Raw genomic sequence first — 25206 nt, forward strand, 5'->3', positions numbered from 1 at the left:
CCTGCAGGCGGTGGGCTGAACAGAGCTGTGTGGGCTTGTGACGGGAGAACAGGGGCCAAACTCTCTGTGCCCACATTGTGACACTAAATTAATCCATACAATGACATGCCAACCCAGGACAGAGAGAGAGAGAGGGGGAATTTTACGGTCAACTGATGGTTACATATAATTGCATGTTGCAAACCTTAGTAGAACAAAAAGATCCACATGCACTTCAAACAACCCAAAACATCTCAGAGACGCTCTTAGTTTCCAAAAAGGCTTTAATGAGAGACCCACTATAGTTTTGCAACCAAACATTTAACACTCTCCAATCCCCACTCACAGAACTCTCAGCGAGCCACGAATATGTGTGTGTATATTTTGCATTTTGGGGCATTAACCCAGATATGTGCAAAAACACATGGTGAGGTCGGAGGGCAGCTGCTATAATCATGAAAGGCACTGAATGCTTTTTAAATACCTTTTTTTAATGCCAGGTCCAGAAGCACTACACACAGCCCAATTTCACAGCCTTGCTTTACTGCGAATATCGTCACTGTTGCTTAGTAACAGCCATGAGCAAAAAGTGAATATTTATGGCTTAAAATAGGCGTGTAAGGGCTTGTGAATGAGTACAGAAGGTTCTAGGTGATTTCAAAGCACAATGTCCGGTCATTTTTCTGCTCTTATCTCATGTTCTTGACTCCGCTTATCAAAGAAGGACATTCCAGCCCTAATATAAAGTGTCGCTCCCCAAAACGAGCGTGTGAACGTGATCCGCATGATACGGAAGGAATGTGTGTGCGTTCCTAACCTTACTACACTCTGACTGCGCATTCAGTCTGTGGCTGGTCCGGTTTAACCCCAAGTCTGCTCCGGAGCAGCTGAGGGGTCTCCCGTTGATGTGCGCAGGGGCGGCGTGGGCGAGTTTGGGGGAGCGGTCTGCAGCAGACGTCCTGCAGTCTGACAAGGCAGTGCTTTCATTAGGGCTCCAGTCCTCCAGGGGTGCTCTGGGGTCTCTGGGAAGGCCAGACGTTGGAGTGACCAGCCAGGCGGCCCGGCTGTCTTGAGAGATATGAGGTGGGCGTTCTGGCGGAGGTGGGGGAGGGGGGTCTCTCTGTGGAGGTGGAGGGGCAGGAAGGGGTTTGTCCTGTTTTCTGGACATGCCTGGAGATGACTGCAAAGAGAAAAGAGAAATTTGGAATACATGGAAATGAAATGGAGAAAAATCTAAAAAATGTATTGTGATCGAATACAAACGATACCTTGGGTGAGCCTGTGGGACTAGGAGCAGGGGAACGGATGAGATCGAGGCGGGGCGGTACGGGTGGAATGTTCAAGTGTGGACCCATGTGATCTGCAGCGGTTTTCCGGCGTTCACACACAGGGGATGAGTTTGGAGACATTATTGGAGAGTTCTGGATCTCTATGGACTATGCACAGAAAGGAAAACACTGATGATGATGTATGCAATATTTAGAAATGTTTGCAAAAACAAGCATCATTATTATTGTTCATTTATTGGGTTTATTCAAATTTATAAGTATAAAATTTGGTTCAGAACTAATAATGCACTTTGCTTTCACTTTTCCAAGCAATAAAATGACCAAAAATTTCCTAGACTTACACTGAACCTGAAACCTTGGGACAATCAGAAGTCAGTCGGCTAGAACAGTGGTTCTCTACCTTTTTGACTCCAAAGTCCCCCATTGTCAAATACAACATTTAAAGGACCAAAGATATTCTGCAATAACAATGCTGCTAATTTTTAAAGTTTTAACATAATCAAATAAAATTATTAAAATAAAAAAAACACAATTCAAATTTTTTTAAATATATCTTTCACTCACAAATAGGAATTTGTACCTGTTTTTAAGAGCTTGTCATAACTAGAAAAATTTATTTTCATTACAGAAATGTCCACGACTTTTTAATCTATTAAAATATTTAATATTCTAAAATAATGTTTCCTCATATATCCAGATTTTCCAAAACGATGGGAATACTGGTTCATAAAATTATTTTAAAAGCTTGTTTTGTCTTATTTCAAATAATTTTAAGCCATTTTAAAGCCCCATTGGAAGTTTGCTGATGCCCCCTAGTGGGTTCCGGTCCCTTGGTTGAGAACCATGGACCTATAATCCACCTAGCAACCACCAAGAACACTCTAGCAACCAGATAAAAACACTCAAATCACCTTAGCGACCACAAAGCAATAGTCTGGAAGTCATTCACAACATCCTAAAATCATGTTTTATACATGCTGCACAAGTTTTTTTTCCCCAGAAAATGTAAATGTAAAATCTTTTTAAATCAATGGTCTTGATTAAGATAAAATGCTTCTAACAAACAAGACAATGAGAAGAACAATGACAAACTCATTATTACCATCATAATGATTATGTACAAAGTTATTCTAATGGCCTATTACCTCCATGAATAGCTTTGGGCAGGTTAGGGTATTCAACTTATTAATCAGCTAATAGCCTCATTATCATATCCATGAACAGAGAAATTGCAGCTGGCCAGTTTTTGTCCGTGTAAAATATTTATAAAGGGGGAAAGGGGGCTAATAAAATTTTCTAAGAAATGATACAGGAAAGGAAAGGAGAACAATGTGCACTACTCTTAGTACAAACTAGTTCTCACCCACTAGGAAGCCAATATCCTCTACAAGTTCTCTTGCAAGGGCATTATGGGGAGAGGGACAAAAACTAATATCTCGCATTTCTATTTAAAAACGTTCCTGCCAGAAGGTGCCCTCTATTGCTCTCCAAGCTCTACCATTTAATGAATCTACTCAGCGGAGCTGCGGAGGTTGCGTCCTCGAGAGGCAGGTTCCGACAGGTTTTTTTTTTTCCTAATAAAAGAGACTGGCATTTATGCTGGTAGAGAGCAGGAGGCTCTTGCACCTATAGAAAAGCAGGATATAGGCCTCTTTGAAGTCCAGTGAAGAATGAGATTGAAACAGCAAGAAAAAAGAAGATTGGTCGTGGTATGACAACAGTGATGAATGAAATCTTATCTACTGACCAGGTTTGAGCAGAAACAAACTTCTGCATACTTGTAAACCTATGATAACAAACCAACAGACCTATGATAAAGTCAACATGAAATTCATTTGCAACCAATTTCGCTTGCATAATGCAACATATTCCAGAAACAAACAAAAAATGGTCTGGAATTAATTTGATCTATCAGTATTTGACTGAGCCTTGAAAAGTGAAAAATTATCCAAAAAAGGAAATTGTTTAAGAGTTATTAAATAATACAAAAAATTAATAAAAAAAATGTATATAAAATATTACATAGATAAGCTTTTTTTTGTTATTTTTTTAATAACATGCCCTGATGAATTAAAAATAAGTCAAAATCTTCATTGTACATAATTGAAATTAATATTACATAATTAATACAAATGAACATTCAGTACATATATGTACTACTGCCCAAAATTTTGGGGTTAGTATGAAATTAATACTTTTAATCATATGGCAGTAAAGACTTGATTAATGAGACTGGAGAAAATGTACTTTACCATCACAGGAATAAATTTTTTTAAATATATTTAATACATAAAATATTTTAATTTAAAATGTAATAATAATTTACAATATTGCTGTTTTTACTGTATTTTTGATCAAATAAATGCAGCATTGAGCATGAGATTTTTTTCTTTTAAAGAAGTTAAAAATATTATCGACCCCAAACTTTTGAACAGTAGGTAACAGTAAGCAAATAGGTCGATTTTGATATGAAATTAGAAATTTCATGGATATATTACCTTCCTGATATGATCTATAACCAACGATTCCTCTCGGTCATCGTCATCATCCAGGTCCAGCATGGGGGAGCTGAAGTGGTCCAGGAGGAAGCACTTGGCCCCTTCGTTGCGTGGGTCAAACGGATCAACAATGATGGGCTCGGTGCCTTTGATCTCACAGCGACAGAACGGGCAACCCTGACCATCAGAATCCTGTGGAAAAGAGTCAAAGACACACTGAGTGAACTTTAAAACACTAGCGCGCACACACACACAAACATTTGTAGAAGTCCAGAAAACCTCCTCTCACTCGAAACAGACACGAGCACACAGCGTAGTAACTCTGGTAAACTCGACCCCAACGGTTCTGGGCTGCTTATTTGTATAGTGCTGTAAACACTGACAGACTGTTGTGGAAATATGCCTCGGCCATGAGGAAGCTCTTTACTGGCAGGATCTGAAGAGCCATGCTTGATTACAAACAGCTGGAACGCACATGCTACCCCTCAAGCCGAATACAGAATTTCTCTTTTTGTGATTTAGGAAACAGCAGAGTAAGACAGACACCCATGCAGGCAGGCAAGTTCGTCATGTCGCACAGCTCGGTACGGCCTGGAGACAGCTTACACATGGCAAAATGAAAAACAATCATCTTTCATTTCCTGCATTAAACTCGGAGAATCAAAGTGTGTCGATATTTACAAGAACAAAAGATGATCGTGGCTGCCATCTGGTTGAGGGGTCGCTGAAAAGACATCAAAGCATCGTTTGAAACCTAATCCTAATTAAAGCCCTTAAACGGAGAAAAAGAAACACACCCGAACTGACTCGGCATAAAACAAGGCCATTAAAAATTAAAGGAGAGTGAGATTTCTAAGGGATAGTCACCATACAGACTTCGTTGCTGTGTGTTCGTAAACTTACCAGAAAATTAGCAATAAACATCAATGCCTTTGCCAGCTAGGAGGTGAGAAGACACTTCTCTGGGCTCTCAGCCGGTTCAATGGTTTATTTAACAGTTAGGTCCCTTTTATAGGCAGGTGACAGGTTAAAAGGGATGCCATATTGGCTGTTCTAGAAAGCGAGCTGGTTTCATAAGCCACACAGCACTAATATTATGTCACACAGTTATTATGTCTCTTGCTGTCCAAAAATGAACTCGTGATGGACTACAGCTGAGGCTGTTTAGATGCCATTTTAGATCTGTGTTGTGTTCAGTGACAATTCTGTCATGACACCCTTCACACATTCTCACACTTGAATGTGCCACAACCACAAGTAAACACTTGCATCTAAACTTAAAGTAGCACATTATGAGACACAATTGACAACCAGAAAGTCTACAAACACTTTGCTTAGTTTTGAGCTGCTGAGTCTACGGTTTCATCATAGACATTTTCTCAGAAAAAGTTAGATTTTAAAAAACTTTTTTTTTTGTTTTTTTTTCCAGTAATGTTTCACTTAAAAAATGTGTTTGTGCTATATTTCTGTTATAAACGGCACTTTGGTTTGACATTTTCTTATTTAAGGAAGTGACATTCATACATTTGTAAGTGTCAAAAGTTTTAGTGGCCGTTGTACTGTTTCAGTGAAGTGCTCTTCTGAATTTAATAACCTTGAGCGCTTCACTTCAACTTGTATGCAGTAAAAAACACAGTTTCGTGGTCGATCGATTTCCAACCTCTCAGAAATCCAGATGGTAACAGATCCATTTGCAGCTGAGTGTAAACTACTGCGACCAATTGAACAAACATCACAAAACATTACAATAATACTGCTTTTTCCTTAAATTGTTGAGTGATATAATGAAGAATGATAGAATATTATTGGGAAAAGAATGAAGGAATGATTCGATCCTGCTTCACCTACACGAGTGAATGATTGAAGTTTTTCAATGGAAAAAAAGCAGCACGCATCTGGCTGAGGCATCCGGGTTTAGCTGACCCTACCATGGTCCTGAAATATTTGTTTATCGTAAGAGAAGTTCTAATGCTCAGACAACACCCTGAACATTTCTGGCAATTCGGACGGTATTTAAATTGTAAACACATACACACTTCACACCACATGTCTAACATCACCCATGTAAACATCCTTAATCACAATCGTACACTGACACACAAAAACACACACCCAGAAGATAAATGCAACCAGACTAGACACAATTCCCGCCCTATTTGCCTTTCCTTCACCTGCCCGCTGTGGTGCCGCTTGCATCTGTGATCAGGACAAACGCAAGGGCGACGGAGAGACAGATTACCTGCTGTTCGTTCCCCTCTGAGCCCTGATGACGCTCAGAATTCAGTATGTCATTAAAGCATTTCTAACTAGATCCATTAGCTGAGCACTGGGCATCACTGAAGCGTTTATATGTGATGCGAAGAGTTTCATCATAACAGATGAAAATAAGACATGTTTATTTCATGCATGAGCGGGGGTGGTGGCACACGTTAAGCTGTTTTAGCATTAGCAATCCAGCAGAGTGTGACTACATGAATAATGCTAATTTAAAAAAAAACACATTATAGTAAAGCTTAAGGTACTTTGGAACCAGAATTTTTTTTTCACCGTATGAAAATTCATCAAAAAAATAAAAAATAAAAATAATTACATAAATTAATAAATATGATTACATTGAAATTATTATATCTAAAATAGTTTGAATTAAACAATCCTTGCAATAATTATTTTCACACAATAAATAATATAATTTATATATTATTGTCTAAGTTTATGACTGTAACAGTTGTGTTGTCAACTCACCGAACAACTTTCTGAACAAGCTTTTCTATTTTTCCAAAAAACATCACTGTACTGAGTTACGAAGTGACAACGGTGCCATTAAAGAGCATGCTTGAGATTAAATATAAGATAAAATGTTTAAAGAAATCCAAAAATATCAAAAATATCATTACATTCACAAACAAATGACAAAATTCTTCTGTGAGACCACTGGACACTGATAGAGGACAAATTAAATACACTACTAAACTATAAAATCACCTTTATACATACCTGCCATGATGTCAAACAGGAAGTGCACATAAGGTGACCACATGGCTCTATCTTTACATCTTTATCGTTTTCAGCGCAGATCTTACAAAGCTGAAATGTGGATCCCATCTCACAGTACAACTCATATTGCTCCTGAAAAGACAGAAAAAAAGAGGGAAAAAAAAAGATGAAAAAGATAATATACAAAATCTGACATATAGCCTACCCAAATGTGCATCGGTTACTAACCTGGGTGACCTTAATGTGGTCGTGTGGGGTGGGTTCACACAGGCCAGTAAGATCTGGGTTATAACTGCGGCCATCTGGAAACAGATAGCTACAGATGGAGAGAAAAACAGCCGAAAGAGAACAAGGTTAAGAGACTTGTCCTCGTGTGCAACTGGCTCTGTGGCATCTCCATTAGTGCTGTGAAAGTGGGCCACCTCCCCAGCCCATCCAATCACAGCCAATGTCTGAACCGCTGCACTTACAGCAGGGATCAAACCTCTCGACTAGGGCAACCAGATGAGAGAGAGAGAGACGTCCAGACAAAATCTGCAGTTTTTTTCTTTTTTTCATGTTTAAAATTTGTTTTAAACATGAAAAATGTGCTAATTAGAGCTGACAGCAGTTATTTATGGCTGAAAACATAATCAAATGATCTAAAAAACCTACTGAATCTGAACAAATTAAATGACAGGTGTTCAAATTCTGTAGAAATCAGTTTCTCATCCATTAACAATATTACTATGCTCTTTTTGTGTTTATAAATTAGCATTGTGCAGGCATATCAGATTCATTATCTGAACGGAATTGGCGACCAAGATACAGCTCAGATGGTGTGAGACTGGCATGTGGCGCTGGGCCAGGCAAACAGAGCCACAAACCAGTAATGTGATGTGGTTCAGAGACAGCTGACACAGCAATGGTGACAGCTACATGCAGCTAAACCCATAAATGATGCCCTAAACAGACATGCCAGTAAAACACCTGCCAACAAAAAGAAAAGGGAGACCATGTGTGTGTGTGTGTGTTTGTTTGTTCACAAGAGACACTGCCAATTTATCAGAACATATTGAGCTGAACGGGAGTTGATTCCAGGAAAATGGGACAAAATGAGCAGATCTGGACACAGAGGCGCCAGAACCCCATCTTTGGCCACTTGATCAAACTTAGTCAGTTAATATTAAAATATGCACCACTGCTGTCTCAGACACAGGAAAGCATTACTTACATTTATGTAGAAAAAATACACAGTATACAATACACAGTTTCAAAGCAGCTTAACAGTATAGCTTTAGTAGCTTTAGTATTCAAGAGCTCATTTCCACATCACAACATCATAACCCACTCGTCTTCAGCCCCACTGTCTAGACATTAAATCAAAGAAAGATCAAAGACTAAAAAAGTAAAATGTGAACCTACATTTGACTGAAACAGAATGAGAGTATTTGCAAGTGATTGAGATAGTGGGTGTTTAGTAGAGCAGAATGATTTAGTTTAATAGGTTATTAATGGAGGGAGGACTGGAAGTGGAACTCAAAACGCCCACATGAGCACCATGGCTCAACATGCAGCAACCACTAGGTCAAAACAATTTAATCGGTCTGAGATACTCACAAGCCTTCTCTGCATCCATCGATGAGGGCCTGGAATAGTGGCTTGTTATGTGGGATGGTCTGCAGGATGTTACCGTCACCGGTGACATAGCCAATGGCCCACTGTCCTAACCGCGTACAGCTCAGCCTGAAGATGTAGCTGGGGATGGAGAGAGAGAGAGCAACCAACTGTAAAAAACCATAACGCATACCAAAACAGCTGACACATTACTAAAAACAGCAAAGCACGAATGAGGTTATGTAAATATAACACTTGTTTGCATTCAAGCAATAGGCTTGGGTCCATTATGTTAAAGAAAACATTTATTTGGGTAGACACTGAAAACAATAGCCCATAAGTTTTGATATCATAACAACAATTATGAAATAGTCAAAGGCTATGAAAAACAAAGAATAGAAAAACAGAACCATATGGATGATATTTACATCTACATGCACCTTCACTAAGAGGAAAAGGAAACAAGAAGCACATTTTTGGAGTTATTCAAAGACGGCTCTTGGCTATATGCAACTGCTGAACAACAAATTCAGCCAGGATTAGGAGACTAGCTGGTACCAGACTGAACCTTTCCATTCAATATCCCACAACATCAGGGTGGCACAGGCTGGCACTTAGGCAGGAAAAAGGGGGAAAATAAATAGATGACAGAGGAATGGAAGGAGAACAGGTTGACATTTCTCAGCAGGAGGTGGAAAAGTTTACACATGTGTCTTGCAAAATTCGATTTGCAATGATATATGCTATTTCCTCATGTGACGTCATAGACATAACAAATGCGCAAATGAGATGGATCAGACAAAGGTTAGCAATGCCAAAATAAGAAAATTCGATGAGGTAAATGCAACGCTGCAACAAAAGTAACATTTTGCCATGTTTGAGCCACTATTTTGAGAAATCAGACCGCACACACTGATTCACCACTGGAAAAGGTCATGGCCTGATGTAAGAGATTGTTGCAGGATTTCTTGATTACATTACAGTTATTTCTAATGCAGCTGCTAGGGGATGAATGGAGCTCTCTGTGTTAAATGTGATTAATCCCATAATGCTCCACTGTGCTGCTTTCACACTAGACATGGCTCTTTTCTTGCACAGGGGGGGGGGAAATCGTACTGTCTCGACACTAACACTTGTTAACACTCTTTCAACTCAACTCTCTGCCAGTTACTCCATCTTCTCTCTATTCAGTACCTTTCCTTTTATGCTTTCAAAATGTACTATTAGCATAATGTCTTATTTAACACTTTTCATTTATAGGATAGGCAAAAGCAGTAAGTACACCAACACTGAAACTGAAACACTGATTTTTTTTTAATTGATTTGATATCTTTGAAATCTGACCATAGTTGAACCAGAACCCTGTGTCATAGGCCAGATCATTGTGTACGAGACTCGTTTTTAGTCATAATTAAATTTTGACAAAAATGTCCATGCTATTAGAATGAATGGGGACTGAAGCTTTGAAGTAAAAAATTTTTTTTAAAAAGGTATGAAAAATTACCATTTAAATATCATCAAATTGATCCATATGACTTACATTATAGGTCTTCTGAAGTCATATGATGCTTTCTGTGAGAAACAACTAAATTTAAGTCTGAAATTTGCTCCTCCAGTGAGCTGTTAATCACTGACATTACCGGATCATTGACTCCAGTGACCCGAAGAATCAGTTCAATTCATTAAACTATTATTTAGAATGGGTTTGTGAACTGGATCAAGCAATTAATTTTTTTTTTCAAAATGAGTGAAAAGAATGATTCAATTATGAATCATACATTGAACTTTTGCTCATTAAACATTAAACTAATGATCTGAATAGGCTTGATCCATGAATAAATCATTCAGACAACTTCTGCCAACTGGATCAAGTAATTCATTGAAAAGAACTGAAATCAAAAGAAGAAGATTTGTTAATGAATCACAAATGATCAAATCATCATAAAGCAATAAACAAATTTATTAAAAAAGATACACATCAAAAATATGATTTGTTTCTGTATTAGACATTAAACTCAAACTGAATCAGTTTGATTCATGAAATGGTTTCATAATCTTGATCAAGCAATTCACTGAAAACATGAGTAAAAAAAAAAAAAAAGATTTGTTCAAGAATCAAACATTGCAACTTCACTCATGAATGTGCCAAGAAAACAGAAATCAAGGATTGCAGTGAATTATGACTTAAATTTCTGTATGTTCATCACACAAACCTATCATATGACTTCAGAAGATACATTTTTCCACATGGCACTTTTTTTGTCATTTTGGAGCTTAATAGCCCTAAGTCCTTTGAAGATTATTCTTCAAAAACAGACTTCCAGCCATCAGTTTTTGTTTTCTGGGATAATTCAACAACCCACGGCTGGATATTCTTCACTGTGGCGCTGGGCAGACAGGTCCTGGTAGGCCAAGAGCGCAATATGGATGTCAAGAGAGAAGGAACTGGGAAATGATTGTCATGGAAAACAAGCCAAGTCACCAACACCCTCAGAGTCATCACACACAAACAGATCATAAAAAGCTCCGAGCTGCTGTGACCACTGAGGCAGCGAGTGTGTGTTTCTGCACTAATGAGCCCTGCCTCTCATGTCGTGTCACTGCCCTGATATAAACAGACATGAATTTGACATCCAGCGTGTCAAAAGCTAAATTTTGCCAGGTGATGGTTACGGGTAGACGCTCAGCGTGAAACACATAGTCCCCTTGGGTGCCACCATGACATTCTCGAAACGCACACACACAGCTGCTGCTCCTCTTCAGTAGATTGGTATTTGCATACAGTTCTGCTCGACCACCCACCGTCCTCGACTTCCTTCTGTTTGTTCAGCCACATCTCTCCAACCCACATCAGCCCTTTAAAACGCCCCATCTTCCTGGTGAAAATCAAACAGTGGGAATCCATTCCCATAAAGTTTCTTATTTTATGGCCTAGTTATTATCGTGCTGTAGCATTAAACGACTCTAACCAGTGTGTAATCGCGCCTGCCGTCTGGCTCTGGACCTCAAGTTGTTTTGGCGCAGATGCGATGCTGTTTTTCTAATCAGCTAATCCAAACAGACTGGATTTAACTACCTCTGTCTCCCAGCGGCACTGTCCGGCACCCTTAGCGCACTATCTAGGCTGCTGATGCAAAGGTCAGGGGTTCATTTCCAGGTTACACTGATCCTAGCTGCTAGAGCAGTGTATGCTAAATGACAAACAAGAGAGCAGAAGCACAGACAAAGAGCCTCCTGTAATAAGCTAACATCTCCGCCTCGCCCACTTTCCCATGCAAGCGGGGTCGTCTGCCAGACTGGAAAAAAACAGCTGGCTGGCCCGGTGCACCATGCAGCAGATGGTACGTCTATTACAGCCACCCAGTTGTACACAGACTAGTCTGTACCTGCCAGGTTTGTTGATGTACTTCTGCAGACGTGCCTTCACTTCATCGTACGTCAGAAAGGCCATGTAGCCAGGGTGCGTGACTGCCAGGAAGTTCCAATTCCTTAGGATCGAGCCCCACGGCTACAGGGAAGAGAATTAAATTAGAGAGAAAGATAGTAGGAGGCATGTAATCTTTGACACTGCAAAGAGCTCAGAAAACAGAAGTTAGACTGGAGTGCGCCAGCATACAGCACCCTGCCTTTTTACCATCACTGACCTTTCAGAAGATTCAATTAAAAAGGTTGTAACACACCAACTAAACTAAGTACACAACTGTTCCTTGTAGTTGGATTTGAAACACTTAAGTCACAGATAAAAATGCATTATATACTTATAATTACATTGAGTGTTGTTTCACTATTTATTTTCTTAAAGAAACAGCACAAATACACGTTTCAAACTAAACATTAAGCAAAAAAGTGTGTTTTAAATTATGAAATAATAAATGTGCTGTTTAAAATGTCGACAAAAGTGCCAGTGTCACAGTTAAAAATGTATGAATGTTGCATAAAACTAAAATAAATATAAAATTCAAACCATGTGCAATGTATTTTAAAGAAAACCACAAACACACTTCAAACTAAATATTTAACAAAAAGAAGTGTGTTTTAATTTACAAACTAATAAAAATGCAGTTTAAAATTAAGAAAAGTATTTGGATGCTTTCTGGTTGTCAAAGGTTCATTGAACATGGTTATAGTTAATGCACAATGATATTAGGGAAGTGTCTTCATCCATTAAAAATAAAATAAAAAAGGATGTTACTGTAGTTCTAAGAAGAGATCGACCAGAATTTCTTTGCAGACGCTGTTTGTTTTGAATTGTATTGATTTTAAGAACTCCCAAATATGATGACCAGCTGCCTAAAATATTAAAATATCTATATTTTTTATGTATAAAGACCTGTTTATACTGTGTGACAAAAATATGTGATCATTTAAAGATATTTTATTAAACAAAATTAAATAATTAGCTTTTATATTATCACAGCATTAAAGCCAAATTAATAAAATAACTAAGAAACATTTACTTTTTATTAAGTTGATTCCCCTGCAAATATCTCGTAATGTTAGATAAAAAAAATAAAATAAAAAGTTTTTCAATTTAAATAATTATATTTAAGATATTTTAGTTAAGTTTTTTTAACTTTAGTTAAATTAAGTTAACACACATATACACATTTTCAGTAAACCACCTAGTACCATTTAATGCCTCCTGGTCTGCAATTTGAAAAGCCTGACTTAATACAATGAAAGAGTGACTTAAAGGCCTGATATTGTTTCTGTCTTTGCATGTTCTTAAATAAACTCATCTTGACATGTCAGAACTAAACGAAAAGCAGATGGGACTCTTGATACTGTGGAAAAAAACTAAAGTTTGTGCTGTTTCCTCTTTCCCATAGGAGCATAACCAATCCTGACTTAAGCAATTCCCAAAAAATCCGCAGCAGGGCTACAAAGAGACAGAGTTTTGGATGTTCAAATGAGCAGGGTGTAGTTTTGTTGGCTTTGGCTGTAAGGTAGCGGGGGTCGTGTGTGGTGATTCAGCTGAGGAAGGTCACGATTAGAAGCACGGCGTGAGATAAAAACTCCATATTGCTCATTGATTGACTCACACGCATAAACAAATCTACGCTAATGAAATGATGTGGGTCCTTCCAGCACATTTCTGGGAATTTCAGTATTTTTTTGCACCAAAGACTTGAGTAGGTAGACAAAAAAAAGTGGGTGTTTTGCAGCCGATACGTAATAAGGCTTGTGCAAGCACAGGTTTGTAAGCGTGTGTGTTGTGGTTAAGGATGAGGTGGGTTTTTCTAACTAAGGGATTCCTCTGCGTAAAACAAACCTCCCACTCGACACTCACTCGCAGAGGTGATCCCCAGTGTTAGCGCTATTTTCCATCGTGATGACTATAAAACATTGAGACGTTTTGATGTTTTCAGTTTAAACTTGTGGTTATCTGTGAGACATCTATGTAAAGGATTTCTCCTCAGAATGAGTAGATCGACCCACACAGGAGTGGGAGAAAAACAAGGGTGATCCTTCTGTATCGCTTTCGTTATTACAATTAGCTGCTTTTAGCAGTTGACATTTAAATGTTAGCTTTATAGTAACAGATCTAATGCGTGTTTGTCAGGTTGAGAATTTGAGAGAAACTCAAAACTTGGATGGGGTTGTGGGATGTGAGAGGTTTGGGGTTACCTGGAAAAGACGAGTAAAAATGTCAAACTCAAAGACGGAGATGTAGTCATTGCAGGTGAGGTCGATGGTGGATTTCAGAGCCATGGCCTCTAACCCAGAGCTGATGGGGTGCACGTCATGAAGGCACTGCCGGAACATTTTCCATGGCACTACTGTCCTGGAATCACACAAGCATACACAAATGCACACTGGGATTAGACTTGTGGGAATCCTTCTCAAAATACATCCAATAGCTTTGGGCTATAAACATGATCTGAATCAGACATCAAATCCTTCAGTCACTGGCCTGTGAAAACACTGAAGTACTAGATATTTCTGAAGAAATATGCCAGGCCATTAATATTTGCAATGTGGATGCAAGGGTGTTGGGAGTTTTGAGTAGCTGTTAGCATTTTGCTATGCAGTTGTTGGGGTGATCTGAGTAGCTGTTTGTTGGTATGTTGTTTCTTTCTCGGTGGTTGTTAGCATGTTGTTATGTGGTTGCTTGGATGTTCTGAGTGTTTGTTTTGTTAATAGCGTGTTGCTATTTTGTTCTGAGCACATATGCATATGTTGATGAAATAGAGTGTCTATGGATTGCTACACGTAAGCTGTCCGCCATACTCAAAAGCTGATTTGTGATCACTCAAGGGCAAGTTCGGTACATACCTCGGTTTTGACGTCACGGCCCAGCCTTTAAACTGCCACATCAAAGAGTGTCAAAACAGGATTTACTGTTTCATTTATTAAAACAATGCTATATTTATTCAGGAAAACATGCGTACCGAACCGAAAGACCCATACTGCACATTTTAGGTACAAATAAGTGTACCATTAAACCACTGGTTGGTATAGTTTAAAAACCTGTAATATTTGTAAGATAATATAAATTAAAAACAGAAAACAACATATTCTAACCTAGAAAATGTTATCCCATTTTTTAGGAATTTAAAATTCAGTGGTTTTTACAGCTAGAGGCTACGCAAGATTGTGGCATCTTTTAAAACTAATTTATTTTTGCTATTAAAGTGACTAAGTGACGACATGTTAATGGACTGTTCCAAGATGATTCCGAGCAGCGTGGTGCTATGTGGTTGGTGTACAGAGTTGTTGTTAACATCTTGCTGTGCGGTTGCTAGAATGTTGATAGAGCGGTTGATAACGTGTTGCTTGGTCACTCAGACTTGTAAAAGCTAGCACACATTTAAAAACATTCACTCTATAAAAACAACACAGTTGCCAGAATGACTAAGAACGCAAGCTCTTACTGTTTATGACTGTAAACTCTTATTCAGGTTCTGTAAAAATGTCATACATATTCCTATGGTGGTCTATGACTGCCACAAAATGGAGGTTGAGGTAAATAGCAGAGCATGTGGAGAAAAGTGCAACCTACGCTCTGCTTCGACTTCTCTAAAGAACAGTTTCATAAACACTGACCGTCACAAATGGACCAATAAACACTTTCAGACACAAACACACAGAAAAAGACAATAGCAGAGCTTCTTAAGAGCCTGTTCTCTTTTCTTGATTAACACAGAAATCTTCAGTTCAAGGTAATGGCATGTCGAGCAGTCATATCGTTCCTTTAGGTGAGACAAGAGAGAGAACAACAGACGATCTACTGCTCTTCATTCTGACAATCTGACAATGTCAGCCACCCTGAGAGAGCATTACCCATCAATCCTGTGACTTCTGTTGGCTGCTTTTCTTAGAAAGCTTTGGACATTCTGGTTTCCCAAGTAGCCGGAGTCTTTTGGGAAATAAAAACTGTTGTGGATTAAAACACAAAAGTAAAAACAGCGATACTGGATGAGGATCAGAGCCTGTTAATCAGGACAGTAAAGAGAAGATGTGAGTCATCTGGATGTCAGAAACAATGGCAAGGATGATCCACACAGAATCAGTCAGAGGAGCAGGTTAATGAGGAAACATCAGCTTTGCTATTTCCTATTAGAAAGGGCAGTGGCCTGTTGGTTAAGTTTCAAGACATAGCGAAACCTTTCTTACACAGACGTTTAACCAATTATCTAAATGTACTAGGTTTAACATGTAGAGGCAATTATAAGTGCTTTGTAGGTTGATTTCCCCAAGCTTTATCATCTTAGCATTCAAACTCATTTTCATTATATGATTAGTTCTGTGCATTATGTATCTTCAGCATGATTACACTGCAGTTCGGCATAGAACTGACCGCTTTTTTCCAGAACAAAATTGTGTTTTGCATATCAATTTATCAGCAACCACAGCGAAAAAGTGCTGATGCATCACCAGGAATAAGGGAACTCGCTCTAGCCTCTGATAAACTTCCAAAGTGTCGATGCAGTAAAGAAAACAATGAATCAATCTGGTGAGTTTACTGAGGGGTAGAAAAATAAATGGCTCATAAATACAATACACATCCATATTGAGGGTTACAATTCATTTATCTACAAGTGAACCTTCTTTCCCTCCTCATACTGTCTACTTGTAGCTGAACGGGAGGGCTGAGCTTAGTTCTGTGATGGACAGATGAAAAAAGACGAGATCTAGTTTAATTACATTCATTAGAATAGCTGACCACTTAATTAAGGAAGACTTTTTAATGGGCCGAGGGCATCTCTCAGTGGACAACACAAAAGGAAGCCTTGTCCTTGCCAATTACTGAAGCAGGACAGGTAGAGACACACGCATAATACCATCATGCTAATAAATAAATGAACGAAGGGGTGGAGAGTCAGAGTGAGGCAGGTCACGAGGCAAGAGACAGATTTCTGCATATATTCAAACAGGCTCCAAAAAGCCATGTTGTGCGTTAAGAGAAACGAATTGGGTAAAATTCAGAATCTGAGTGCTTGCTCTGGGGTGATTCGGTTGTGTGATAATCCCGTGTTATCAGAAGAAAATCAGCGAGTGCATCATTTTAATTCACTAAACAGCTGCCGCCCGAGTAAGATAGAAAACAGGCAGCTCAGCCGGAGGCCTTCAGTGTTGCCACTGGAAACTGTGTTCCTATTGGCCCATGGCCACTTACCGCATTTAAACGAGAGTTTAAAACGGATTTGAGCCTCAGCGGACAGAAGGGAGTTTAATAAGGAAAATTAGCTTGAAAACAAATCTCTCTTCAACCCGTCAGTCAACGAAACAGTGGGGCATTAATATGAACCGATAATGAGGAAACGGTGAGCAAGACTTCCTGCTGCTACTGCAGAAGAGCATATAGATCTTATTTTTTCCCTCATTATATCATCTGCATATCAAATACTGCACGCCTAATGCATCTGTGTATGGGCAGGGTTAGTATGCACATTATAGTCTATGCTAAACCTTTCTGAGGACTGAGATTGATCTGAGAACAGTGTTCAGATGAGAGAGGGGGAGGTGACTTCGCATTTATTCCATTCTCTGGTTACTCTGAGTAAAAGCATTATCTTCCATTATCAAGAGACCCACAGAGAGAGAGAGAGAGAGAGAGAGAGAGAGAGAGAGAGAGAGAACTTATAAGTTCTGATATTATCTTTTGAGTCTCAGAGCAAGCTGAGCTGCTAGATGAATTACTGCAGTGACAACAGTCTTGTTTTCACAAAGAACGTTCACAGAATCTTTCCAAAGAGGTCTAGAAATACATATACACAGTGGGGAACAAAAGTCTGAGTTTACTAGTGAAAATGCATGAAATGTTTTGCAATTTCTTCCCTCAAAAGACATAAATGACAAGATGCAAAATTTTTTGTCTTATCTAATAATTTATTCAAAACTACATTAAATATGTAATTCACACATACAATGAATTCACAACAAATACAATGAGCTTTTTTCTCTGTTATTTCTAAATCAAAAACACAAGGGGATTCAATTGTCCTGACATTATCAATGAAGAAAAAGAAGCCTCGTTAAAAAAAAGTCCTTGATAAGATATAGTTATAATATTTGATTATTTCAATGAAAAAATATACATAATTGGGTTCAGTAAGATTTTCTAATGCTTTTGAAAGAAGTCCCTTATTCTCACCAAGGCTGCATTTATTTTATCAAAAATACAATAAAAAAACACTAATATTGTGAAAAATTATTAGTACTTAAAATATTTGTTTTCTATTTTATTACATTTTAAAATTTAATTTATTCCTATAATGTCAAAACTGTATTTTCAGCAGACAAAATTCTGTACTTTATGGTCTACCAAATCAAACCCATCAGGGCAATTAAACTTTTCATAAAAATGGTACTATGCACATTTCTTTTGAACAATCTTATTTGTAACTGAACATTAATAGAAACTGCTTCACTACAAATTTTTTTTTCAAGATTATATTTCATCGAGTAATGAATTCAAGATAAGTTTAAGATTAACTGAACTTCACAAGTTTGTGTAAAACTCATTGATCAATGTCGCACATTTACTTATTTGATTTGTGACCTCGAAATCTGAAATAGTTCTTATTACAATTTATCAAAATTCTCAAATCCAGACGTTCCAGTCAGACTGTACATGTTAAAGGAGTTCATTTATCTTGTCTCAATAGACAAAGTCACACACAGACATGCATATATAGGTTCGCTGAGCAGCTAATTGTGCAGGCTATAGATTTTAGCTATAGTGCTCACTGGATTAGTGCCATAAAGATGCTGAGCTTTCTATTTCCACACAGAGCGCGAGAACCAGAGATAGAAGAGCTGAAGGAAGGCCGCTCTGCTTTTCGTATCAATGACTCATGCACACTTCCTCTGTACAGTGCGGGAAGTAGACCTTTATAATAATCTATAATATATCAGAGCGGTAACTAGATACACACTAGAGACTGCGCTGGTCCTTTCCCGTCTCTCAATCTCACTTTCTCTCTCCCCTTCTCTTGTTCTTCCTCACCTGCCCCATTATAAAGCCTTTCCGTCCCTAGCACCGCCTGTGTATCCATACACATGTTCGCACTTCCTTTAACCCTCCGATTTGCTGGATTAAACAGAAGATAAAATATTCAGCATCCACAGAGATTGCAAATGAATTAAACATTGCAATCTGCAAACGGATGACACCTTTTAAAGATCTGGCGAGATTTGAGATCAGACAGAGCTGTGCTTGGAATGAAAATCAGCTTAATTCCACAGTACTACTTAATTTTTTCTTGCTTCAGGAGAAGCAATTAAAATAACCTAGCAATCCAATAACTCCCCAAATAAACTCATATCATCAAAATTAAAGTCTCACAGCAACATACTAGAGATGTGCAAAACAATATATTAGACATAATAGACTTGAAAAAAACTGAAATGGAACAGAATGAAAGATGCAAAGCCACTGCACTAAAAATACAATGGCTATTTTTGTTAAATATCAATGTTCTAAGAGGCATGCGATTATTTTCAGAGAGAGGCACAGCTAAAGTAGTTCCAGACAGGTCTTGACCGCATTACATTTTCATATCACTTCGCCAAAGGATTTCCGTTATTTGAATGGTCTTACAAAAGCAAAAGAACCAAAACTCACAATGTGTAATAGCCACTCCGCTTCACATCACCACCAGGGGCGTGCATTATTTACTAATAATTCAAGGCCCGTCATCAATTATTCATAACATATTACATATATTACATACATATTATATTGCATTTATATTATATCACATTTATATTATATCTAGATAAATTAATACAAATATTCTTAATTATTTAAAGCCAGCTATATATTTTCAATAACACTTTAGATTAGGGAACACTGTTCACTATAAACTAGTTGCTTATTAGTTTGCATATTACTAGCATATTGGCTGTTTATTAGTAATTATAATGCACATATTAATGCCTTATTTTGCATAACCATATTCTAGATCCCTTAACCCGACCCAATATCTAAACATAAGTACTACAACAACTATCTTATTATCAATAAGCAGTAAACAAGAGTTTACCAAGGGAAAACAATAAAATAATGCATAAAGCATTTTCTGGGAAAAAAACTGTATCTGTTTTATTAAGTATTCATTTGTTATAGCACTGTTAAAACTACATCACCCAACAAGTCTGTAAACTTTAGAATAATGCAGAATAAAATTATAATAATGTAAAAAAAAAAATCAACTAACCAGTGACCTTCATCACTCAAATGCTGACTAGAACAGTTAGGAAAGCCATTAGCATGTCTGGTTTAGTGTGCAGATGTATGCTAAATCACAGGCCTGACTCAAGAGCAGCACTCCAGCACATGACCAGACAGTTCACCCCACTTACTCGCTGCTAAATGGAGGATAGAAAAGGCATTTCTCCATGACAAAGAGATTTAATTGATTGGAGCTGTAATGACAACTGGAAAGATCTGATCCGATGTGGCACATGCATTTTGAAATGAGAAGAAAACTTACCTTTCGCCAAAAGACCTTCTCCAAAAATCGGCGGCGTCTGCCTTGGTAATGCGGAATGTGTCTCCTTGGAACTGTCCACCAGGAAAGATGGCTTTGATCTCGGCCAACATGTGACTGAAGATCAGCGAGAGCTTGGTGAGGTTGCGTCTGCAAGAGAACAAGACGAACAAAGGCAAAAGCACAGGGTCAGTACATTAAACAGACAGGAAATCAGCAGCCAGTGTAAGTGCACATACATAGAGAGAAAAGTGAACTCTCAGCATTCTCTATTGGGTGAGTTTCTTGTCCTTGAGCTTGTCTGGAAGTTAATGTGCCGCACGTGTCTCCCTTCAAACAGCATGAGGATACAGTGCAATCTGATGCACGCAGTCTGAAGGGCATGTCGGAGCCACACCAGAAAACAAACGCTCACTGGGCTCCGGCCAACAGAACAGAGACGATCTGCTCCTGTTGCAGTTGAACACTGCAAGAAGATGATGACCGATTGTCTACAGAGGTGTAGAGTTGCAAAATATATTTCTGAAATACTTAAATATATTATTATTATTGTTATAATTATCACCATTATTGTTATTATTATTATTATTATTATTAATAATAATCTAAATACTTTTTGACTAAATAAATATTTGACTATACAATTTGCAAATCAGACATTATCAGCATGAACTACCATCCCATTAATCATTGCAACTGATGTAATTAAAAAATGCGTAAGATGATAATTATTACTATATATAAATAATGATATATAAATAATGATAGAGATATATATATATATATATATATATATATATATATATATATATATATAAGATATATAAGTTGGATTTAAAATATTATGACATACTTCAATAATAAAATAATATTTTACATACACACACACACACACACACACATACATACGGTTCTGGGCCTCATCTCCAACAATGATGAGACCGCATACTTGGATGAGGTAGAGAGACTCACATCATGGTGCCAGGACAACTGTCTCTCTCTGACTGTGAGCAAAACTAAAGAGCTGATCATGAACTTTGGGAAGAGACAGCAGCAGCCCTTCACTCCTCTTATGATCAGTGGGACCCCTGTGGAGAGGGTGAGTAGCTTCAAGTACCTCGTGTAAACATCTCCGAGAACCTGACTTGGACTACACACATCCAAACACCGGTTAAGAAAGCCAGGCAAAGACTGTACCATCTGCGACAGCTGAGGAAATTCAGGGTCTCACCAGCAATCCTGAAAACTTTCTATTCAGGGACCATAGAAAGTGTATTGACTCAGTGCATCTCAGTGTGGTATGGAAACAGCTCCAATCAGGACTGCAAAGCACTACAGAGAGTTGTGCGCTTAGCTGAGCGCATCTCAGGGTCTGCTCTCCCCTCTCTGCAGAACATCTACCTCAAACGCTGCATAAATAGAGCTGTCAAAATCACCAAGGACTCAAATCACCCTGGTAACTGACTATTCACTTTGCTTCCATCTGGTAAGCGCTTCCGTAGCCTGATGGCAAAAACTGAGAGACTTAGGAGGAGCTTCTTCCCCCAGGCCATCAGGCTCCTAAACTCTAACTCTGTGTCATAACATCACTTGACTCCATGTAAATATCAATATATCTATAAGCTATTCGTAATTTTTCTCTACCTCATATTGCTGCTATTTAAATACCCTGTACAAATTTTTTGCACATTCTTTTGCACATTCCTGTTATACTACTATTTAAGTCAACAACATACTGACCTGAACATTTATATATATTTATATTTTTTATCTTATCTTTTCTTTTATTCTTTTATTTTTTTCTACTTCTCTTTTTCTTAATATTTGTATTCTATACAACTGCACTGTCCTTGGAGCGGACCTGACTTACATTTCACTGCTGGTTATACTCTGTATAATTGTGTATGTGACAAATAAAAAAATCTTGAATCTTGAATATACACATATATATACATATATATATATATATATATATATATATATATATATATATATATATATATGTATATAATATGTGTGTGTGTGTGTGTATAATGTTATTTTTATTGTAAGATTTATACTATGTTATAATATTTATACAAAATATTATGGAATGTATTTTAATTATATATATATATATATATTGTGGCGGGAGGAGCCAACGACAGACACAGTGGGCGTGGCGTCAAGCCTCGGAGAGGTTTTTATTAAACAATATAATCAAAATAAAGTGTCCAAAGGGGGAAAAGTGTCCAAAATAAACGGGGATCTGGTGTCCTCGTCGTGCTGCGGGGCTGTGTAGGAGGGCAGTGTTCAGGAGGGAAGGGTCCAGGTAAGGGGCGGAGTCCGGCGGCCGCACGCGCTCCCGTCTGGAGGTCCCGGGGCGCGGGTGGCGGCGGCTTCTGTGGCGGCTTCGTCCATCTCCTTCATCCCCGGGTGCTCGACGGGATTCCACGGCCCGGCGTCCTTGCCCGACGGCCGTATCGCGGGTGCAGTGTCGGCCGGACTGCGGGTCCGGCCGCTCGCGTCTTTGGCGGCGGCAGGTTATTCCCTCTACGCTCCCTTTCCTGGACCCACGAGGACACCAGCGTGCATGCACGGGAAGAGACCGGTCTCTCGAGGAGAGGCGCGCTCGGCGTTTAAACGGCGGCGGTGATGAGGCTCCATTCACGTCAGGTGCGCCTCATCACACGCCGCCAGCCCTGCGTGTTCAGCGCCCCTCCTCTCTCACACACCCACTCCCGTCGGGAGCCTGGTGAAGGGCGGCGAATACGGGACGGGGTGGTGATGATGGACAGGGGGGAGGCAGCCGACTCGTCACATTCCCCCCCCCAAGCGACATCCCCGTCCGAGGGTCGCCGCCCACGCAGGAGTGCTACCTTCCTCAACCAGGCTCCAGCGGTCGGAGTGGGCGGGGCAGGGATTCCTCTCCGGGCAACGCTCCCTCTCGCACCGCGCCGGAGCCGGGACAGAGAAAGCGGGTTTTAGTTGACAGCCTCAACCAACCACGGGGTAATGATGACAAATAGACAGAATGTCACTTACCCCATTGGTGGCTGGGAGGCTGTCCCCGTCCTTCCTCCGTCCCCGTACGGGCTCTACGGCTTCTTGCGAGCGAGAGGGGATGACGTCATCAGATGTTGCCCAACTGTGCTGTCTAGGCTCCGCCTGCCCGCATTCTCCACCACTGTGGCGGGAGGAGCCAACGACAGACACAGTGGGCGTGGCGTCAAGCCTCGGAGAGGTTTTTATTAAACAATATAATCAAAATAAAGTGTCCAAAGGGGGAAAAGTGTCCAAAATAAACGGGGATCTGGTGTCCTCGTCGTGCTGCGGGGCTGTGTAGGAGGGCAGTGTTCAGGAGGGAAGGGTCCAGGTAAGGGGCGGAGTCCGGCGGCCGCACGCGCTCCCGTCTGGAGGTCCCGGGGCGCGGGTGGCGGCGGCTTCTGTGGCGGCTTCGTCCATCTCCTTCATCCCCGGGTGCTCGACGGGATTCCACGGCCCGGCGTCCTTGCCCGACGGCCGTATCGCGGGTGCAGTGTCGGCCGGACTGCGGGTCCGGCCGCTCGCGTCTTTGGCGGCGGCAGGTTATTCCCTCTACGCTCCCTTTCCTGGACCCACGAGGACACCAGCGTGCATGCACGGGAAGAGACCGGTCTCTCGAGGAGAGGCGCGCTCGGCGTTTAAACGGCGGCGGTGATGAGGCTCCATTCACGTCAGGTGCGCCTCATCACACGCCGCCAGCCCTGCGTGTTCAGCGCCCCTCCTCTCTCACACACCCACTCCCGTCGGGAGCCTGGTGAAGGGCGGCGAATACGGGACGGGGTGGTGATGATGGACAGGGGGGAGGCAGCCGACTCGTCACAATATATATATATATATATATATATATATATATATATATATATATATAATTTGTATTTTTTTAAGTTAAAATCCCACACATTTGTATGTATATCTTGCAATAAAAAATTATAAAATTTATAAAATTTGAATAAAATTGAAATGTGTATAAATCAACAGTTTTATATTATACCATTGCTTTTATGTCAGTAATAATGTTTCATTAATTTGTAGTTCATTCATATTTTTCATTAAGTACATAATTGGAATGTAGATAATCATGTCTGATTCTCAAACTAATTTTCTTCAATCTTTTTATAGAATCACTTGAACTGGAAGAAGGCTCAAATAAACAAGAAAGCTCAAATAACTTGACCCAATTCATTATGCCATTCTTTCAAACTTCAAACAAGTACATGCAATATCAGTTGCTTTCCAACTTATGCACCTTATACTTTTCCCATTTGTTATGTTAAACTTTAGCATCTTTTTCTTTCTTCACATAAAGCAGACATGCAAACAAATATGAGTTACACCATCTCTAGGTATCACAAGTCATTAAGACTTTCAAAATTGTGTCCCTAAGTGACTTCTCCCATATTGCATTGTGGCTGGCAGACAGGGACTATATCCCTCAAGGGCTTGTCCCCTTCCTCCCCCTGTGCCGTTCTCCTGTGGGATTAGAGCGGGCAGATAACCCACCTTTCAGAACAACCTTTCAGGTGGCACTCAATTACACTGGGCCACTCAGCCCGAGGGAGGTCAAGAGGAACGGGGCTGCAAGCGGCAGATAACTAGCCCCTCAGAGGCACAACAAACACACACCAACTTTCAGGATTCACAGTGGCGTTTTGTAAAGCAGCAATTGGGCACCTGCAGCTCCCAGGAGTGTTGCTAAAATTCTGGCCCAACTGTCATGCTCTGCGCAAACAATTTCTTCACCGGTGTCACATTTGCATTTCTTGTCTAAATCAGGCTGTATTAATTGGCTTGCTACATCAACGTAGCTTCCTGTCAAAACATAACTGTGACAAAGCAATTAGCACGTTAGCAGCAATGCAGAACCGGCGGGAGATGGGAGAAACTGGC

General features: G+C 39.6%; 1 protein-coding gene across 2 annotated transcripts in view; it reads right to left on the reverse strand.

The window, feature by feature from the left end:
* Positions 1-25206, reverse strand: part of LOC306863942 (E3 ubiquitin-protein ligase CBL-B-like) — a 62957-nt gene that overhangs the window by 8157 nt on the left and 29594 nt on the right. For both annotated transcript variants that reach the window (XM_079407552.1, XM_079407553.1), the window contains exons 4-12: positions 20299-20445; positions 13985-14141; positions 11743-11864; positions 8360-8497; positions 6989-7076; positions 6761-6892; positions 3767-3958; positions 1248-1415; positions 797-1159 (exon numbers count right to left, since the gene is read on the reverse strand). In XM_079407552.1, coding sequence (XP_079263678.1) covers positions 797-1159; positions 1248-1415; positions 3767-3958; positions 6761-6892; positions 6989-7076; positions 8360-8497; positions 11743-11864; positions 13985-14141; positions 20299-20445 — 1507 coding nt within the window. The remainder of the gene's footprint in view (positions 1-796; positions 1160-1247; positions 1416-3766; positions 3959-6760; positions 6893-6988; positions 7077-8359; positions 8498-11742; positions 11865-13984; positions 14142-20298; positions 20446-25206) is intronic.

Source organism: Barbus barbus, assembly GCF_936440315.1.
Source record: "Barbus barbus genome assembly, chromosome: 45".
Classification (NCBI taxonomy): Eukaryota; Metazoa; Chordata; class Actinopteri; order Cypriniformes; family Cyprinidae; genus Barbus; species Barbus barbus.